Genomic DNA, 1,046 nt, shown 5'->3' with positions numbered 1-1,046 from the left:
TGAGGCAGGAGGATCACTTGAGCTCAGGAGTTCGAGACCAGCCTGAGCAAGAGCGAGACCCCATCTCTACTAAAAATAGAAATAAATTAGCTGGAGAACTAAATATATGTAGAAAAAATTAGCTGGGCATGGTGGCGCATGCCTGTAGTCCCAGCTACTCGGGAGGCAGGAGGATCGCTTGAGCCCAGGAGTTTGAAGCTGCTGTGAGCTAGACACCAGGCCCCTTTAGCCCGGGCGACAGAGCAAGACTCTGTCTAAAAAAAAAAAAAAAAAAAAAGGGAAAATTCAGCACATCAAAGAGCTACATGCAGAAAGCTGTTCGTTAGGCATGAAAAAGAATGTAAGAAAACTTACCAGCCACCAGCAGGGAGTGGCTTAACGAGCTATGGCTGGTTAAAAGAAGGAAGCATTGCACTGTGATTATAAAAGACACTCACGAAGAACACTAGAACACGCACACGAGAGTGAAAGCAGAACACAAAATGGTCTGCACGGCGTGGCTGCAGGTGCTGTACACACAACAGCGCAGCCTACTGATGCTCCCAGAAGGAATACACATGCGTGAAAAGAACCGCATTATGGGGGCACCACCTCTCAAAGATTTGTCTGAAATGTTAAGACCGTCTCCACACACACAGTGTTTCCTACCTTAGGGCCGCTCTGAGTGTCGTAGCTCACCAAGAAGGCAGCGGAGAAGTTGGCCATTATGCAAGCTGTGCCGTTGCCGTTTGTCACCTCAAACACCGCTGATGCGCTGTGCAGGAGGCCTGCCAATGCCAGGAGAGACAGAGAACATCAAATGCTTCTGGAAAATATGCTGGGCACTTCCATTTTCTACAGCAGCAATAATGGACTGTATTAGAAGATTCCACTGTGTTTCTTAAGCCACTGAAGAACCAGACAGGTGGATTACACAGGCTGGTTCACCTGGGGTTCCATCCCTCCTGGATGCTACTTTGAAACTGTGATCTCTAAGCCCATCTGGTCACAGCTACTTGGTGCTCTGTCTCGGGACCTTTGTCGGGAAGGGACGTGTCAGGTCCTGG

At 48.9% G+C, this 1,046-nt stretch overlaps 1 protein-coding gene across 1 annotated transcript in view; it reads right to left on the bottom strand.

Moving 5' to 3' along the window:
• The window catches only part of LAMP1 (lysosomal-associated membrane protein 1), a gene marked incomplete at its 5' end in the record, with an annotated part of 16,306 nt that extends 15,529 nt beyond the window's left edge, over positions 1-777 (bottom strand). Inside the window, one exon of the mRNA XM_012662834.1 lies at positions 649-777. Coding sequence (XP_012518288.1) covers positions 649-777 — 129 coding nt within the window. The remainder of the gene's footprint in view (positions 1-648) is intronic.
• Between the last annotated feature and the right edge of the window lie 269 nt (positions 778-1,046).

The sequence above is a fragment of the Propithecus coquereli genome, unplaced genomic scaffold (genome assembly GCF_000956105.1).
Source record: "Propithecus coquereli isolate 6110/MARCELLA unplaced genomic scaffold, Pcoq_1.0 Scaffold782, whole genome shotgun sequence".
Classification (NCBI taxonomy): Eukaryota; Metazoa; Chordata; class Mammalia; order Primates; family Indriidae; genus Propithecus; species Propithecus coquereli.
This window is presented reverse-complemented; position numbering and strand designations above follow the sequence as displayed.